The sequence below is a fragment of the Hyperoodon ampullatus genome (assembly GCF_949752795.1).
Source record: "Hyperoodon ampullatus genome assembly, chromosome: 3".
Classification (NCBI taxonomy): Eukaryota; Metazoa; Chordata; class Mammalia; order Artiodactyla; family Ziphiidae; genus Hyperoodon; species Hyperoodon ampullatus.
Window position 1 is genome coordinate 31403264 of NC_136916.1, and position 17656 is coordinate 31420919.

The following is a 17656-nucleotide window of genomic DNA, read 5'->3' on the forward strand; positions in this document are numbered from 1 at the left end:
AAGATTAATTTACCTTGCTCGCATAAATATTCATAAAAATCAATTACCAGCTTATTGAAAGAATTAAGAAACTTCACATTGTTTATTGTGACCCACTAGCAAGAGCAGGAATCAGCCTCCTGGCAAAGCAAAGATTCTACTTTTTTTTTTTTTTTTTTTGCGGTACGCGGGCCTCTCACTGTTGTGGCCCCTCCCGCTGCGGAGCACAGGCTCCGGACGCGCCGGCCCAGCAGCCACGGCTCACGGGCCCAGCCGCTCTGCAGCATGTGGGATCCTACCGGACCGGGGCACGAACCCGTGTCCCCTGCATTGGAAGGCGGGCTCTCAACCACTGCGCCATCAGGGAAGCCCAAGATTCTACTTTTAAGAGGTTCTTTACCGTGTGGTTGGAAGGCATCTTAAAGGAGTTGCCGGGGGTTCCCTGATGCCCTTCAGACAACAGCCAAGCAGGAGTGCTCCCCACACCAAAAGTGACACAGAACAGATCAGCCGGGTTTTTTTTTTTAATTGAATGTTAAAATGCTATATTAACCTCCTCAAAAGAGACAGGAGAGTGGAAGGAAATGAAGTCTTTAAAAAAAAAAACTAGCAGTCTAAATTTGGATGCAATTATATCCACCTTAATCAAAAGTGTTAGATCGTAATTAGCAGCTTATACAGAGACATTTCATTCTATTAATTCAATCATCGTGTCATGTGTGAGGCCATTACTGAAAGTGTAATTAAATGGGATGGTTTCCTGTTCCTTAATCAATTGGATCTTCTCCACTCCCATTGAAGACGTGGGGCCGGGCACCTTGCCTTATTGTAGAACTACCTTCCCCTTGAAGGTGTGTTTTCTACACAAGCTTTGTGGGAGAAAACCAAAAGTCAAAGTCCCATTTGCTTTGACATAAAAATATGTCAGCTGCCCCCTAAGAGAGAAAATTCAGTCACTTACCAGCCACAAAACTTGGAAATGATGCCACCTTCTTCGTCTGTTAGGAAATATGAAAACACACACACACAATAGGTTTAAGTAGTTGGCCCATAAGATCTAGGCTAAGATGATTAATTACCATAATTAATGGTGGTGCTTAATTATGGTAATTAATTAATTACCACAATTAATTAATCATGACTGGTCTTCCCAAGAAGTCAGCTCCTTACAGCAAACCAGTGTCTTTCCGTCGCCATGATGTTTGGGTGGGGTACATGTAACCAATTCTCATGGAAAACCTGGGGTACAAAAGGCCATCAGCTAAAACCAGGTTAGCATGTCACTGCTAGAAGGAATACACCCAGTGGTTCCCTAACTGGTGGGCATGAGAATTTCCAGGCACATCTTTAAAAGCAAGGAAAGAGATCAGACGCCACTGCATGGGTAGCCACAGTGATTTCATCCAAGTTAGAAAATCTCATCCAAACCATGTTATCCACAAAAGGGAAATAACTTGCTTAAGGCCTCATTCTAATAACCTCCCCATCATGGCAGTGAAAGTTTACATGGGATTGTTGTTTAAAACCACATTGTTGGTTTAGAACTGTGGTTCTCAACCCAAGTGATTTTTGTCCCCAAGGGGACATACGGCAATTTCTGTAGACATTTTTGGTTGTCACAACTTGGGGAGGAGGGCTGCTACTAGCATCTAGTGGGTAGAGGCCAGGGATGTGTCTAAACACCCTGCAGTGCAAAGAACGGCCCTTCACAACAAAGAAGGGTCTGGCCCCAAATGTCAATGGTGCCACCCTTGAGTAATCCTGTTTTAGAACATGACTGTCAGATAATGGGATAGAATGAGTTTCTGTCAAATCAGGGAGCACCAATGACCCCCACGCACCAAAGGCAACACATGGGCACACCGTGGTGTGGGTCTGAGTCAACAGGAAAGGGCCTTCCCTTCCCCCTCCTGCAGGGCCACTGGACTTTGCCTGATGGGAACCCCCCTCCCCCAGGCACTGGGTGGGACAAGAACATGGTGGAGAGGGTGAGCCCATGAAGACAGGGTGGGCAGCTCCCACGTCAGGGCCCTGGGCCAGAACTCTCTTCCTTGGAAAAATTACCTCTAGAATGTTGTTATTGTCAACAGGGCCATTGAGATCAGAGCGCTGCTGCTTCCTCGGCTGCTCCAAACCATTGCAAACCTGGAAACCGGGAAGTTAAAGACAAAGATGGTGTTTTCACATGTGAGAAAAAATAAAAATACAAAAATAAAAAATAAATAAAAATTTAAATAAATAAAAAATAATAAACCAAGACACAAAACTGGAGATTCAATATGATACAATTTTGTAAAATGCATGTGTATATACATATGTGTGTGTGCATACAGATATAATTTAACTTTTCTGCCAATAATATGTATACTTTTATACTTCTAAAAAGTTATTTGAATCATATTTTCTAATTTCTTGTTTATTATTATTATTATTATTATTTTTTTTTTTTTGCGGTACGCAGGCCTCTCACTGTTGTGGCCTCTCCCGTTGAGGAGCACGGGCTCCGGACGCGCAGGCTCAGCAGCCATAGCTCACCGGCCCAGGCGCTCCGTGGCATGTGGGATCTTCCCGGACCAGGGCACGAACCCGATCTTCCTGGACCAGGGCACGAACCCGTGTCCCCTGCATCGGTAGGCGGACTCTAAACCACTGCGCCACCAGGGAAGCCCTATTATTATTTTTAATTGTGGTAAAATACATATAACAGAACGTTTGCCATCTTAACCATTCGTAAGTGTACAATTCAGTGGCATTAAGTACTTTCACATTATTATGCAACGATCACCATCCATCTCCAGAGCTCTTTTCATCTTACAAAACTGAAACTCTGTCCCCGTCAAACACTAACTCCCTATTCCCACCCCACCGCCAGCCCCCGGCAACCACCAGTTCCCCCTATCAAGTTACTCTAAGGAGCGCGTACAAGTGGGGTCATACAAGATTTGTCTTTTTCTGACTGGCTTACGTCACTGAGCATAATGTCCTCAAGGTTCATCCCTGTTGTAGCAGGTGTCAGAATGTTCTTCCATTTTAAGGCTGAATAATATTCCACCATTTATATAGACCACTTTTTGTTTATCCATTCATCAGTCCACGCACACCTGGGTTGCGTCCACCTTTTGGCTGTTGTGAATAATGCTGCTACAAACACCGGTGTACAAATATCTCTCAGAGTTCCTGCTTTCAATTCTTGGGGTATATATATATATACCCAGAAGTAGGACTGCAGGATCATATGGTAATTTTATTGTTTATCTTTTGAGGAACCACCATACTGTTTTCCACAGCAGCTAAGCCATTTTACATTCCCAACAACAGTGTCCAAGGCTTAAAATTATATTTGTAACAAACTTAAATTCTTAGTTCAATGCAAATTCAAAAATCTAAATTCCTTAGTTAATGCAAATTAGTCAATCTACTACTAGAGGAAAAATGCCCCAAGGACATGTCATAAGTCTTCTCTTAAGGAAGACATCAACCCAAAATTCCTCTTACTTCGATGAACAAAATTTAAAGTTTAGGTATATTTTCTCTACTTAGTGCCCTGTACTATCCAGAAGATCTCTCCAGATCCAAGCACTGAAATCACTGTCCAAACCCCAAAGGAGGCTCTGGTGAGCCAGCATCTTAAGTCAAGTTCCAGAACTTTCTGGAAATAAATTATCAAGCAGTAACAGTATGATGATGTCAATGACATTAATAAGTTTTATTTACAAATAAATTTATATTATGAACATACATATACATTATACTTACATTTACATTATGTTTATTTATAAATAAGTAACATTATTGATCGCATCCTTTCCCATATGAGATGGATGTGCCCATTCCTGCTTTACAGGTAAGAGGACTGAGGCTCCAGGTGTGGACAGGAATGCCCAGGTACCCACAGGCTCAGGCAGCACAGCCATGTGTCATGTCTTCCCTGCCCTAGACTGTCACTGTCATGGCCTGCGACTTCATTAGATTTCTGTGCGGGGGTTAGAGAAAAATGAAAAGACCCAGGTCCACCATCCTAGCCTTGGAGGGAACAGGGGTGTTGTGCACCTGGCAGACCAGGGATTCTAGCTGAGCATCCTCTCCATGACTGCAGGTACCACTGGGCTTCAGAGGCCGCGGGCGTGGAGGGGATGGCTCAGACAGGAGGTGGACAAAGCTGGCTGGGAAATAAGGGCCAGGCAGATTTGTGCCACATCCCAAGAGCAATCTGGCTCACTCAACCCACAGGAAAAAATGAGACCTTCCCAGAGCAGAGGGGGTGCAGGGCACAGCTGGGGCCAGGAGGGTCAGATGTCTGCTTTGTCCCCTCTTCCTTGCTGGAAGCCCAAAAGACTGCCCCTACCCCAAAGCTCCGTGAGCCTCCAGACGGCGCCAGTAGGCCCTGACCTGGCTCTGCTGTTCTGGTCTGTCCCGAGGCAGGGCTCTGGGCCCCCTGCTCCACCCATCACAGCCCTCCTTTCAGGTCTGGCCCCATCCTTCTCCTATCAGGTCTAATCTACCCCCCATGGATCCATGCTACCCAAGCTGAGCAGACAGCGCCCGTTCCTGCAGGGCTGAGCCTGAAGGGGTCACTCCTGCCAGGGTCCCACTGGAGCCAGGCTTCTTCCCGAGCTCCTAATGGGCTCCTGCCACAGCCCTACTGGCTCTGCACCTCCTGCTGTGGACAAGACACACCAGGAAAAACCTCCTGTAATGTCCAAAGGGGTCTCTCACCTCAAAGGGTGCTCCCGTCTGCCTTAAGTAAGGCTCTAATGTGGGACATGCCCCAGACAACCCTCTGCTGTCCTGTACACCTCCCAATTTCAAGATCCACTTAGAGCACATCAGTATTTTACCTTCTTGTTTGTGAAATTTCTAACCTGGTGACCATCCCTAGGCTGAGTTCACAAACTTCACTTCCTGAAGGCCTGCACTGCCTTACAAGGAGCCGAACAGGCACCAGGAATCTCCAAAACCCCCAAAGAAACCAACCAATCAACTGAAAAATGAAAACGGGGTCAACCACACCTAGTACACACTGAGTATTTGTGTCCCCCGCCCCCCACGGCCAAAATTCATATGTTGAAACCTAACCCCCAGGGCAATGGTATTAGGAGGTGGGCTGTTAGGAGGTGATTAGGATTAGATGAGCTCATGAGGGTGGGGTCCTCATGAATGGGATTAGTGCCCTTATAAAGGGGATCCCAGAGAGCTCCCTTGCCCCCCCTGCCATGTGTGGATATAAAAGAAGATGGCTATTTAGGGAAGTGGGTTCTCACCAGACACCAAATCTGCCAGGTCCTTGATCTTGGACTTCCAGCCTCCAGAACTAAGAAGTAAATGTCTGTTGTTTCTAAGTCCCCCAGTTTATAGTATTCTGTTTTAGCAGCCCAAAAGTACTAAGATAACACTCCTTCTACAAATGTTACAGATTGGGCTAGAACCTAATTTTCCTGGCAGAAAAAGGACCATCATATGGGGCAACAGACTGTCATCAAGGTGCCGAATACATAGTGGGAAACGGCAACACCAGGACCGCCGCTGGCCTTGTGTTGGGTGTCTCTGGCGAATGGAAGAGGTATCTCTTCTGGGGGACACAGTTCGGGCTTGGCCAGGGGAACCCAGGCTGGAAGTCAGTGCCCTACACCATCCCCCAGACAACTCAGTGTGGGGCCACAGCACATGGTGACCACAGGAAACACAAGGTCTCAGGTCCACATACAAGGGCAGCTTCTCCCCAAAGCTTCCACAGTCTCGACCCTTCCCTCCAGGCCAACATTTTCTCTAACTCCCTCTGACCACTCATCACCATGACAACTGCATCTCATAATAAACAGCCGGGGTTGTTTCCAGAGAGGCAGGAGGACGGCTTGTACTGCTTCTCCTTGGGAGAGCCCATCTGGTGCTCAAATTTTCATCTCAAGGGCCAGGGTGGGGGGCCTGGCAGCAGGGGACACAGGATCTGAAATGAACATGGTTAGAGGCCCATATGGATCTTAGAGGGAGATGCTGTTTAAATCCTTTTGTGCCCTCCCCATGGTACAGCAGCCAGGCACACCTCAAAATAAGATGCCAACAGGGATGGGAGGGCCACATCCCTCATCAAGTACCTGTAGTGGGGCATTCTCGGTGCCACCCACTGGAACCCCATCAGCCATTGCTGGGGGGGGAGGGGTGAGTGAAACATGTGACCTGAAATATGCTAATGCAGTGGGGACCCACCGAACCCCACTCCATGGAGCCCAGAGACCAGAGCACGATGTGACGGCACAGGCTGGTCACAAAATGCCAGGACCAGGGACAGCTGTTCAGGGCAGAGATGACTCGCTTGTAAGAAAAATATACTAATTTGAATAAATTGTTCGAATAAATATCTTGGCTCTAGTTAGGGAAACTAAAGCTAGGATTTTTTAACGTGTCAATTCTGATTGTGTCTGCTGGATTAAACTGAAAATCTGGCAATATACCCCACATGGCTTCAGATGGAATAACAGCAAACAAGCACACGCCCGCTCACACCATCTGGAACAAAAGCTGCGTGTTTCCGAGCGCTGTCCTGAATGACAAGCACGTGAGTGACATGGAGGGGAGCTGAGTGAGGGACAGACAGCATGAACACAAAGCCAAGGAAGCCGCTGGACTGTCCTATCTGCCCCCAGACACAACTCCGAGTCAGAGAAACCCCAAGTGCTGCAGGAGTCTTCTCCAGGAGTCGTTTCTTGCTCTGTTCTCAAAGGCATCGTTCAGCCCGACTCATCGGACATTCCAGCTCAGGAGGGGCAGCTGGGGCAGCAACACTGAGGATGCTCCCGTGGGGCCAAGCTGAGAGCATAACCCACGGGGCCACTGACGGTCTGATCAGTGCCCTCCAGGTCTTCTCTCAAAGGCCCTCCAATCCATCCCCTGACAAATAGGTGGCTCCGAAAAATGACAATTTTGTTCTTTTTCTCCCATTCCTCTTACGATTCAGGTCACTCTGTGATATTTATCTGCAGGAGGAGGAGAGCTTGGATAAAGTCTTTATTCTTATCATAGTTATCCCTCTGGGGATGACTGCATCTTTTTGAAGCCGATCTCTGGCTTACAAGAATCATGACAAGATGCACTGGGGAAGCCACTCGGGGCCTGGTCTTGTTCTCTGAGACTCGTCCGCTAAAACTTCCTCCGCCACTGCCCCCGGGGCCCCATCACTTCTCCACTCTATCATTCACTCTTTTTTCACAGGGCCCCAGGAAGGGCAGGTGGTACCCGGGGGACTAGCATTTTTGAGCAGAACCAGATTTTTCATTGGCATCTACATTTCCATCCTTCGTCAAGCACTGCCCAGAGTCTGCATCCACACGGCAGTCCGAGCAGGCACCTGTGTCCTGCACCGCCCTGGGCACTGGCATTCAGGACGGGAAGATGCACATAACAAAGGTCTAGGCCCTCGACAGCTTCCCGACCAGCACCGAGGCACAACTCAGTGGTCCTGCTGCCTCAGACTCTTTGGGGTCAGCCAGGGTATTAACAAACACACGGGTCAACTAAAGCCACCCTTGAACAATGGTGCGTCCGAATGCCATGCCATCAAGGCTTCGTTCAGGCTGTTCCTTTTTTTTTTTAATTTGAGCATAACTAGAATCCTGATGCGTTTTTGGTGGGAATGTAAAATGTCTAGCAGCTGTGAAAAGCAGTCTGTGATTCCTCACAAAGTTAAACATTAAATGCTCATGTGACCCAGCAATTCCACTCTGAGGTGTAGACCCAAAGGAGCTGAAAGCAGGTGTCTACACAAAAATGTACAGGGATGGTCATGGCAGCATGATTCACAATAGTCAAAAGGTGGAAACAACCCAAATGTCTGTCAACTGATGAATGGATAAATAAAATGTGGTATATCCATTCAATGGAACATCATTCAGCCATGAAAAGGAATGAGGTCGTGATACACATGCTACAACATGGGTGAACCCTGAAAACATCTTGTTAAGTGAAAGAAGCCAGACACAAAGGGCCACATATTATATGATTACATTTAGATGAAATGTCTACAAACAGGCAAATCTATACAGAGAGACCTTGTTTTATTGCATTTCACTTTGCTGTGCTTTGCAGATATTGCATTATTTACAAATTGAAGGTTTGTGGCAACCCTGTGTTGAGTTCATCTATTGGTGCCATTTTTCCAGCAGCATTTGCTTACTTTGTGTCTCTGTGTCACGTGCTGGTAAATCATGCAATATTTCAAACTTTTTCATGATTGTTATGTTTGTTATGGTGATCAGTGATCTTTGATGTTACTATTGTAACTGTCTGGGGCACCACAGACCACGCTCATATTAGACAATGAACTTAACTGATAAATGTGTGGGTTCCGACTCCTCCACCGACCTCTCTCTCCTTCTTGCCTCTCTATTCCCTGAGACACAACAATACTGAAATTGGGCCAATTAATACCATACAGTGGCCTCCAAATGTTCAAGTGAAAGGAGGAGTTTCATGCCTCTCACTTTAAGTCAAAAACTAATGATTAGGCTTAGTGAAGGCATATGGAAAGCCAAGACAGGCCGAAAGCTAGACCTCTTGCACTAAGGAGCAGCCTAATTGTGAACGCAAAGGAAAAGTTCTTGAAGGAAATTAAAAGTGCTACTCCAGTGAACACATGAATGATGAGAAAGTGAAGCAGCCTTACTGCTGATATGGGGAAAGTTGTAGTGATCTGGATAGAAGATCAAACCCAGCCACAACATTCCCTTAAACCAAAGCCTAATCCAGAGCAAGGCCCTAACTCTCTTCAATTCTATGAAGGCTGAGAGAGGTGAGGAAGCTGCAGAAGAAAAACCTGAAGCTAGCAGGCGTTGGTTCATGAGGTTTAAGGAAAGAAGCCGCCTCCGGGACATAAAAGTGCAAGCTGAAGCAGCAAGTGCTGATGTAGAAGCTGCAGCAAGTTATCCGGAAGATCTAGCTAAGATCATTAATGAAGGTGGCTACTCTACACTACAACTTTTCAATGTAGATGAAACAGCCTTCTATTGGAAAAATGCCATCTAGGACTTTCATAGCTAGAGAGGAAAAGTCAGTACCTGGCTTCAAAGCTTCAAAGGACAGGCTGACTCTCTTGTTCGGGGCTAACACAGCTGGTGACTTTAAGTTGAAGCCAATGCTCATTTACCATTCCAAAATTCCTAGGGCCCTTAAGAATTATGCTAAATCCACTCTGCCTGTGCTCTCTAACTGGAACAACAAAACCTGAATGACAGCACATCTATTTACAACATGGTTTACTGGATATTTTAAGCCTACTGTTGAGACCCTACTTCTCAAGAAAAAAAAAGATTTCTTTCAAAATATTACTGCTCACTGACAAAGCACCTGGTCACCCGAGAGCTCTGATGGAGATATAAGAGATTCATGTTGTTTTCATGCCTGCTAAGACAACATCCATGCTGCGGCCCACGGATCAAGAAGGAATTTCAATTTTCAAATCTTATTATTTAAGAAATATTTACATTTTGGAAGGCTACAGCTGCCATAGACAGTGATTCCTCTGATGGATCTGGGCAAAGTAAACTGAAACATTTTGGAAAGGATTCACCATTCTAGATGGTACTAAGAACATTTGTGATTCTTGGAAAGAGGTCAGAATATCAACATTAACAGGAATTTAGAAGAAGTCGATTCCAGCTCTCACGGATGACTTTGAGGGATTCAGACTTCAGTGGAGGAAGTAACTGCAGATGTGGTGGAAACAGTAAGAGAAGTAGAATTAGAAGTGGAGCCTGAAGATGGGGCTGAATTGCTGCACTCTTATGATAAAACTTGAATGGATGAGGAGTTACTTCTTATGGATGAGCAAAGAAAGTGGTTTCTTGAGAAGGAATCTAATCCTGGTGAAGATGCTGTGAAGATTGTTGAAATGACAACAAAGAATTTAGAATATTACATAAACTTAGTCGATAAAGCAGCAGGAGAATTTCAAAATTGGATGGATTGACTCCAGTTTTGAAAGAAATTCTACTGTGGGTAAAATGCTATCAGACAGCATTGCATGAGACAGAGAAATCATTTGTGAAAGGAAGAGTCCATCGGTGGGGTAAATTTCCCTGTCGTCTCATTTTAAGAAATTGCCGCAGCCAGCCAGCCTTCAGGCACCACCAGCCTGATCAGCCAGCAGCCATCAGCATCGAGGCAAGACCCTCCAGCAGCAAAACAGATTACGACTCCCTGAAGGCTCAGATGATGCTTAGTATTTTTTAGCAATAAAGTACTCTTAAATTAAGGTGTGTACATTGTTTTTTCAGATGTTATTACACACCTGATCGACTACAGTATACCGTAAACATAACTTTTAGATGCACTGAGACATCAAAAAATTTGTGATTTGCTTTATTGAGACATTCACTTTATTGCAGTGGTCTGGAACCAAACCACAGTATCTCAGGGGGTCTGCTTGCACAGGAAGGAAGCTGATTTGTCATTACTGGGGGCTAGAAGGAGGGAGGATTGGGGACTGATACTACCAAATAAGTATGGGGTCTCTTTTTGGGGTGATGAAAATGTTCTGGAACTAAATAGTGGTGGTTGTACAACACTGTGCTAAATGCCATTGAATTGTACACTCTAAAATGGTCAAAATGGTAAATTTCATGCTCTGTGTCTATAGCTACAATTTTAAAGTAACAGGGAAAGAAAGAGTAAGCAGAGCCCTCGACAGATCTAAAACACACTGCCTCTGCCTTTGATACCCCCTTCAGCTCAGCACTAGACCCCTGCACGAAGGTCACAACCAGCTTATGCAGGACCAGCCCTCCTGAGGGATGCAAAGGTCAAGGGGAGGAGGGTGGGCCGGGGGAAGGAGGCAGGCCACCCAGACAGCAGCGGCAGGACCTCAGACACTCCTCCCTCCCGGGCACCAGCCTATTCCCTCGTGGGAAAGGAGGGAGCCCCATCACTGCAGGCAGAGCTACAGAAACAGGGAGTGTCACGTTTGATGTAGCTCAATTCTCAAAGGAGAAAAGCTCCATGACCCCTTCTGCATCCACGGCTGGGGGCCAGCAGGCTGCTTTCCCCACAGGTTCCACCAGCTTGCTACAAACACCCCGGCCCCCGCTAGCTGCAAGGTGAGAAGCCCTGTGTGAGCAGTTTAACGACAGCGACCCTCCAAAGTGAAGAGCAATCTCTTGGCCTTATGGCAGGCTCAGGCCGGGGGCTCCCGGGAGCCCCGAGACCCTCCCTGTTCCCCCAGCTGCTCCCCACCCTCAGCCTAGAGCGCACCCCACACATGTTCTGTGACAGCGAGCATGGCATCAGATAAATGGATGACACTAAGGCACCCAGGTCAGAAGAAACCAGATGACCGTGCTAAGTCAGTGTTCGAATTCCAGCTCCAAGGCACTTGCCATGTTTAACTCCCACTTGACTATAGAGACTGCCCTTCCCCGCAGGGAACTGCCAAGACCAGCTCTCTGTTCTCGCGATACGGGAAGGAGTTCTCCATTCCAATCAGTACTATTAGTCCTAAAGAATAAACAACTCAATGGAACTGCCTACGGCTGCCAACACTAAGTCCTATGACCCCTAATTTGAAAGACAAGTTTAACCAGCTAATGTGTAAAGGAGATCCCAACCATCCAGTAAGCTTCTATTAAATCTACCTGCTCATCTGTCATGAATATGCAAAACAGAACATCTGGTTTCCTTAACCAGGATGAGGAGAGAGAATATTTTCATGGTACATTTGACAACATATTCTTCTTTTAATGATACTAGCATGGTATGAGCTCAACCATTTTACATAACCCAGTGGTCTGCATGACCTATGTGAAAGCCCAGCAGGATTAATAATCTGGTGTCCACCACTCCTGCCCCTTCATGGGCTCAGACTGGCTCAACTTAGGTTTAGATGATTCAAATTGGCTCAGGCCAGTTAACGAGACAAGAGCCTTTTCTTTCTTTTTTTTTTTATTGTGGCAAATATACATACAATAAAATGTATCGTTTTAACCAATGTTGAGTGGACAATTAAGTGGCATTAAGTTCATTCACACTGATGTACAATCATGACCACCATCCGGCCACAGAACTTTGCATCATCCCCAACGGAAGCTCTGTCCCCTTTAAACACTAACCCCCATTCCCCCCACCCCTATCCTGGCAACCATCAGTCCACTTCCGTCTCTATGGATTTAATTAATCTAGGTACCTCACTTGGGCGGAATCATACAGGATTTGTCTTTTTGTGACTGGCTAATTTCACTCAGCATAGTGGCCTCAAGGTATATCCCCGCTGTAGCAGGTGTCAGAATTTCCTTTTCTTTTAGGGATGAACAATATTGCTTTGTATGTAAAAGTCTTTTTTTGGAACTTGATCGTTATAACTGTGGTGCAGAAGAGAAATCAATCTTCCCACAAATACTGTAAAAATTACCAGGCCATGATCTCTGAATATGGGCCAAATGGCCCATATTTTAGATGACTTGGAAACCTTTGGCTTAATTCATCCGATTTCATTTTTCTTGGCATTTAAAAGAGGGCTGGAGATTAAATATTAATAAGATATTAGGCAAGAAAATCCTCGGGCAGCAATTCCACTTCATGACATCTCCCGTGATTTGCAAATCCAATGCAGCAAGAAGCACCCTGACCCGCCACTACTCTTGTGTCTGGAGCAGGTTTTGAGGACTGGTGAATGGCTAGACTATCCCTCCTTTCTTGAAATTAACATTCATATTTCTAAAAGTGACCAGCATGCTATCTTTTATATACTTCGGTCCCCGTGAATGAATAAACGAATGAATGAATGTAGAAGGGAATAGATGACAGCAAGGAAGAGCATCTATTTTCAATGACTAGAGAAGAAAGCAGCAGCAGAAGTAGCCAGAGGAACTCAGAAGTACCCAGAGACCTGGCTTGGGTGTGGGGTGGTCTGGGTCTGAGCCCTTCTGAGGAAGACACTTGGGTGTGTGAGTCTGTGTCAGTGCATACCCCTCCACAGCCAGAGACCCAGAAGCTCTGGAAGTGAAGGTCAGGAACAGAGGTCTCCCAGCCGGCACCAAGGGCTGCTTGGAGGGGAAGCATGAGATCCAAAGTCTAAGTGGGAAGGGTAAGGGGAGGGATAGGGCTGCACCAGAAGTCAGAGTGAGCCAATAGGTCCCAGAGGCAGAATCAGAGGCCGTTTGCAAGTGTTAGGGCCAATGAAGAGGAGGATTGACCAAGGAGGGCAAACAGGTAACGCCCCGAACAACAACCTCCCTCCTACCTGACATGGTGCCCCGAGCACTGTCCTGAGAAGTAACCCCTCGGCCAAAGTCTAGTGCAGGCTCGCTGACCTGCTGGCCTGACTGCACCCAGAGCGGGGCAGGGTGGCCAACCGTGGGGCAGACCCGGCAGTGCATCAGCACCAAGGACAGCACACTGCCAGCTCTTAAGAGGACCATCTGCTGGCTGTTGAAACCAACCTGAGCAGCCGGGCAATGAGATTCTGCAAGCCCAGATCCAAGCATCCTTCAGCTCCAGTAGTCTGGGCCTTGGCTTGGTCTCAGGGGGAGAGACCAGCTTCTCTTCCGTGAAGGCTGACTATGGTCTTGGCAGGGTCTGGAGTCCACGCTAGGCCCTGGGGTGCCATCCTGTGCCACACCCCTTCTCAGCCTTTCTGAGCTGTGCTTAGTTTTCCTGAGCTGTCCATGGTATTATCTGATGTAGGGTTGGGAGCTATTCTTGGTTAGCCTCCTATTAAAGACACAGTGCCGTGTCTTTTTTAGTAACTGATTAGCATTGACCGCTATCTGAGCGCTTTGGGGTGTAAACCCCGTGACTGCCATCGCCATGCTGTTCCATCTCCGAATCTCGTGCTCAGCAATGTGGTCTTTCTCCCTGAACAGAAGTTGTTACTATATATTCTCCCACGGAGCCCTGCACTTCCTGGGGAATGTCATATGACTGACTGATCTTGTGGGATGTGTCTTGAGCCCCTGGCACATGTGGGGGACGGTGGCAGTGCTGAAGGGGCCCGAGGATGGGAGACGCAGGTTGGGCAGCACCCTGCCTCAGTCCCCCACCCACCTCTCTCCTTCCCCGAAACCTGCCCTGGACGCACACCACTGGCAAAGCAGTGCAATTCGAGTCAAAGCAACGCAATCCCAGCTCCACACGTGGTGGGCACCCTCTCCCTGCTGGCATCTCCTCGGATCCCTCCCTGCCTGCCCTTACAGACGGTCCCCACCCATCCCCTGTGCTCCCACACGGGAGCCTCTGCCCTGGCCATCCACCAGAGACACTCAGGGTCCTCCCAGTTCCCCATCCCCTTGATGGCCCTCCTCTGTCCCTCTCTCATCAGCATCCTCAGTCCAGTCCTTCACCTTCCACCTGTCCTCCTTCAGGGCTCTGGCCCCCGGCACAATCCCCAGCCCCACTGCATGCTAAGGACGCCCGTGACCTCCACGTTCAGCCCGCCTGGTCAGCTGCCTTCCCAAAGCCCCCCTCAAAGTCCCGGGACCTCTCTGCTTATCACCCACGCAGGAGCCCGTCCCCAGGAAGCCTGCAAGGGACACATGGGCTGGGCAGCGGGGTCTCTGCTGATCACCCAGCCCCACCCGGATGGATGGTGAGTCTCTGCGTGTCTGTCTCCCTCTAGAACGAGCTTCTCGATGCAGGCTTAAGGCACTTTCATATCTGCACCCCCAGGGCCTGGCACATCCTAAGTGCAATTCGCACAGACTCCGTGGGAGGGCTTGCAGCTGCCAGCCAGCCCAGGAGATGGGGAGTGGGAATTATGTTCAGAAACCCCGGGTAAAGGAGGGATGGCATTTGGCATTCGTGAGAGACCAGTGGTCTGGAGCCCAGCTCATCTGCCTGGAAAGCGGGGTTCTCAGTTAATTTTCAATTCAAGATCGAGTGTGAGAAAATCAGTGCACCCTTGGAGATGTGTGGCGGCCACACAGCCCCCCAGATCAGGGAATCCAGAGCAGAAAGGGGCTGAGGATGCCACCAGGAGGATGTGAGAACCGCCCCCCAAGAAATCCCTGCGGGGAGAGGGAGCACCTGAAGAGGGCCTGCAGAGAGGGGAGAGCCTGAGGGCACCTGGGGAGCTGCTCCCACCCCACCTGTCAGCCCCATCAGGCCCCACCTGTCTCCACGGTGTCCCTGGCCAGTCCCATGCCTCCTCTCATCCTGCCTCACCCTGCTGGCTTCGTCCCTCCCTTGATGTCACCCCAGAAAATGGGGACATCATCTTGCTCCCTGCCCGGCCCAGCACGGTCCCAGCTGCGTGCAGAGCCTCACCGGACTGCCTCCTGAGATTCCCACGGACGTAAGACCCGCATCCTCCTCCTCACGGCAAGCGCTCCACGCCCCTCACCAGCCATTGGCGGATACTGACCCAATCAGCTCCGCTCCTACAGCCCCAGGTGGCAGGTCCAGAACGTTCCCGAGCCAGGAGCTGGTGCAGCAGAGTGAGGTCCAGGCTTCCCGGCTCTGCCATCTGTGCTCTTAACCACTAGCCCCAACTCTCTCGAGGGTGGACGAGGTGGGCAGGGAAGGCACTTTCTAGATCACTGTTAGGGGAGGGGCTTTACATGATTTTCCCAAACAATAAAGACAGTGTTTTAGAAGCCCCGCTTTAACTAGATTTTAAAAGCCCTGACGCAAGCCCAGATTCCTTCCAGATGAACTGTTCCATGAAAATAACAGCCACCTCTAGTTGCAGGTCCTCAAGAGGCTTCATAAAAATCAAATCAGGGCATTGCGCTGACTTGGCAAATGGGCTCCAAGAAATCAAGTTTGGAAGCTCGGGCAGATCAAGCGAGGGGCTTAGGATGCCGAGGCCTGGGTTTCGTTTTCCAGGGCGGTCCTGGGAATTAGTGACAGCAGGCGCACTGGGCAGGGACGAGGCTGGGGAGGGGCACAGGAGCCCGGGGACCCTTCCATGCACCCTCCCCATGAGCAAAGGGACGTCCAGGACTGAGGCCCGGGTGGGCAGGCAGAGGTGTGGGGACGGCTGCAGAACTGGAGCATGGCTGCAGGAAGGAAGAGGCCAGCTGCGCTCCACGGAGGCCTCGGGGGTGTTGAGGACCTTCCCCTGTCCTGCCATGCTCCTGGACACCCCTACCCCCCTCCACCCCCCCAAGCCCTGTGTCCTCAGCAACTGCCCGAGGGCTCTTTCTCCAGCTTGGTCCGGCCTGGGGGCCAGGTCTGGTCAGACTGTTCCCACCTGGGCACTGTTGCAAGCACCAGGGCCCCTGGCACACCTGCTTCCACCTGGGCACCAGCGACCCCGGGATGCTCTTCTCTCGGCCTCTCAGGGCCAGGGGGTCCTCTACAAAAAGCAGGTGCTCATACTTGCTTCATACACCGCTGTACAAGGCACGTGTGAGCCCAGAGGGAGCATCATGGTGCCACCCCCCACACAGGGCAGACCAAGGTTGCCCCTGCCCCTAATATTCCCCCTCCCTATTTGGTGCCAGCATTCCTGCCACCATCTCCAAAGGTTCTGCATGAAGCAAGTCTTGACTGAACGCCAATCATAGCAAAGACGTCCGCACAGGGAGCAACGCTGAACACTCGTGCGTGTGATGTGGCCTCGGGGCCCTGGATCACACCTCCCTCTAACTGCTGTATTAAGTTGACTATGATGTATTGATCTTTTTTTTTTCTATTGTCAGAAGGCTCTTTCTAGAAAGCACTGGTTGGGCTGATAATAAACAGAAATCATGAAAACCCCAAAGAATCAAAACACGCCTTTGGTTTGCCCTCCAGACGTGCGGAGCTGTTCCACATGGTGGTCACGTAAATCTGAAGCCTCCAACTCTACGATCACTGAAGCCCTGATGTGTACCCAGCCCACAGGGGCACGGAGGGCCAGGGAAGGCTGCAGCCCTAGGAATCTACAAGGCGCAGAGGATGCAGAGTCTCTGAAAGAAGTTCGGGCCCAGAGCAGGTGTTTCTGGAGGACCTGACCTCACAACAGCCGTCACAAGCAAGTCCTTGCCAAACACAGACGCACAGCAGGGACCACAAGAGCCTGTCACCCCAGGCACCCCAAAGACCCACGGAACCATGATCTTTGGTGCTGGACAAACATGCTCTTACCGTGCCCCCAGGAGCACGGGGGGCACCCCTCTTCACAGGAGGTGCACTGAGGGCTCGCCCGGTCCCCCTAAGCTGTGACACCAGCCCGGGTGGGGTCCTCCCTCCACACTCCCGGCCTCACTGCCAAAGGGCAGAGAACCACCCTGGCAGATGCAGAAACGGCCATTCTATCTGGATATTCAATATGCATCTGGCTGGACCCAACTCATGCATCCTTTAATTGCTGTATGTAAAAAAAAAAAAAAATCAATATTTCATGTCACCAAAGCTCAATAAAATTAAGAAAACTGCCCCATGAATAATCTCTACTTGATTGATTTGATCTATGGCCTGAGCCATCATGAAGTCAGGACGTTGCAACAGTTGTACAGGCCGGAGGTCTGGTGTCTGCCGGTCACCTTGCTGGTGCCAGGACACACTCGCCGTGAACAATAGAGCCCGTCAGGTCTCGTGATAACTGAAAACGAGTAAACAGACGACAGGGCAGAGGAAACTCACCCCCACTCACCCCCTTGCTGAGCTCGGCATCACCTCTTCTAGAGCTGCCCAGGGTCACAGGTACGAGCCTTGCCCTAACAAACTGTTCAACCCTCATACTGTGTAACCATGGATGCGGTACTGACCCCAC

At 49.0% G+C, this 17656-nt stretch overlaps 1 protein-coding gene across 4 annotated transcripts in view; it reads right to left on the minus strand.

Moving 5' to 3' along the window:
- APBA2 (amyloid beta precursor protein binding family A member 2) overlaps positions 1 to 17656 on the minus strand; it is a gene marked incomplete at both ends in the record, with an annotated part of 66516 nt that overhangs the window by 42669 nt on the left and 6191 nt on the right. For all 4 annotated transcript variants that reach the window (XM_079700348.1, XM_079700347.1, XM_079700345.1 and 1 more), the window contains 2 exons: positions 941 to 977; positions 2044 to 2124. In XM_079700348.1, coding sequence (XP_079556474.1) covers positions 941 to 977; positions 2044 to 2124 — 118 coding nt within the window. The remainder of the gene's footprint in view (positions 1 to 940; positions 978 to 2043; positions 2125 to 17656) is intronic.